General features: G+C 58.7%; 1 protein-coding gene across 1 annotated transcript in view; it reads left to right on the top strand.

Moving 5' to 3' along the window:
- Nucleotides 1-1,715, top strand: part of VOLCADRAFT_90304 (uncharacterized protein) — a gene marked incomplete at both ends in the record, with an annotated part of 22,659 nt that overhangs the window by 6,272 nt on the left and 14,672 nt on the right. The window contains 4 exons of the mRNA XM_002949913.1: nt 12-83; nt 344-431; nt 889-989; nt 1,362-1,515. Coding sequence (XP_002949959.1) covers nt 12-83; nt 344-431; nt 889-989; nt 1,362-1,515 — 415 coding nt within the window. The remainder of the gene's footprint in view (nt 1-11; nt 84-343; nt 432-888; nt 990-1,361; nt 1,516-1,715) is intronic.

Genomic DNA, 1,715 nt, shown 5'->3' with positions numbered 1-1,715 from the left:
TTCCCCCTCAGTGCAAGGCGGGTGTGTTCCCCCCCGGGGAGTTCACCGCGCAGATGGGCAAGAGGTCCTTCAAACCGCCAAAGGTAGGTGGTTAGCCACATCACCACCACCACGATCACAACCACCGCAACCACCATCGGTCTGCGTCTGTGTTGCGGTTGCAATGGGGATTTGTCTTAAATCCCACATACACATACACACATACAGCACCGAACATCGTACTGAAGTCCTCCTCCCCATTTTCCCCCCCCCTTCCCCCCATCACCTTCACTCGCTCGTGGTTCGTCTTCCCCTCCCCCCCCCTTCATCGGTCCTCCACCCCCTTCACCTCACCCGCCATAAGGCCCATATGTGGTTAGAGCACGTGTACGGCTATGCGGGCATGCTGGAATACACACGCCAGTCCAACATTTTCTACACGTACAACACGGGTAGGGCAGACGGGGGAGTGTGTGTGTGTGTGTGGAGGGTGGGGCGTGTGGGGAGAGGGTGGGGGATGGAGGGGGAAATGGGGGGCCGGGGTGTGTAGTAAAGGGCGAGTGGGGGTGCGGATGAGCACAGGAGGTTATCGTACGGTACGCCGTGAATTGTTGCTTATCAGGGAGTGGTGTGCGTGAGCGGTGTTTTTGGAACAAGCCAGGGTAACCCGCTTTCCCCTCCGAAAAGAGGTGAAATCCTCGTCACCTTCCTTCACCCCGAGCGTGTGTATATGTGTGTGTTTTGGACGTCGGCAGTTTGATCTGTTTGCTCCTTTGCTTTTTTTCACCTCCTCATCCCCATCCTCATCCTCATGATTACCCCTCTTCCCCCCCCCGGGGGGCTTCCCCTCCGGGTTATCCATTTCCCCCCGTTTTCCCCCCCAATCCCACCCCCACCCCCACCCCCCAGGCAAACCCCTCAACCCCGCCACCCAGAAAGCAGTGGCCAGGTCGTTGCTGGCGGCTCAGGGGGCGGCGGAGGGGACTGCCTTGAGGGTGGAGCAGCTCAAGGTGTGTGTGTGTGTGTGTGTATTGGGTGGAGAGAGGGGGGAGAGGTGGGGGAGAGGGGGGGGCCGCGGGGACAATGTGTGTGGATGCGTGTCTTGCATCCGCCTACGCTTTCATCGAGGGGAAGAGGGTTAGCTTTCACCTCCCCAAGGAGGCAAGGAGGTCGTGACACAGGCTCAACAAATACGCGGAGGGCCATCGGAACGGACCTCACGAATTCCGTGCCGGGCGTGTGCCGTGTGTTTTGGCTAAACTCCTCCCTTTCCCTTCTCCCCCCCACCCCACCCCCACCCGCCCCCGACCCGCCGCCACACGCTGCTGGGTAAACCGTGTCGTCTCGGCGGGTGTATGTCGTACACACCCGGCGCCGGGCAGCGCACCGAGTTCGTGTACTACACGGGCAGTGTGGGTGTCGTATTTGATAAAGAGAAGTACGACGCGGGTTTGCCGTGCCAGCGGTTCTTCTTTGGCCACAACAACGACATTCAATGTCTGTCCATTCATCCCAACAGAAGGTACTGTACGATAAGTAGTGACTACGTGTATGTATGTATGTATGTATGTATGTATGTATCTATCAGTTTATCTGTAGGGTGCATATTTTACAGAAATGGGGGGTTGTACGAGCGACTCCATATGTGAGTGTCCACGAACGGGGTTTGGCGGGTTTGGTCCTCCCTCCCTCCTTTCCCCCTCCCGCCCCCTCCCTCCCCCTCCCTCCCCCTCACT

Source organism: Volvox carteri (assembly GCF_000143455.1).
Source record: "Volvox carteri f. nagariensis unplaced genomic scaffold VOLCAscaffold_16, whole genome shotgun sequence".
Taxonomy (NCBI): Eukaryota; Viridiplantae; Chlorophyta; class Chlorophyceae; order Chlamydomonadales; family Volvocaceae; genus Volvox; species Volvox carteri.
The sequence above is the reverse complement of the archived record's forward strand: the minus strand, read 5'-3'. Positions and strand labels throughout refer to the sequence as shown.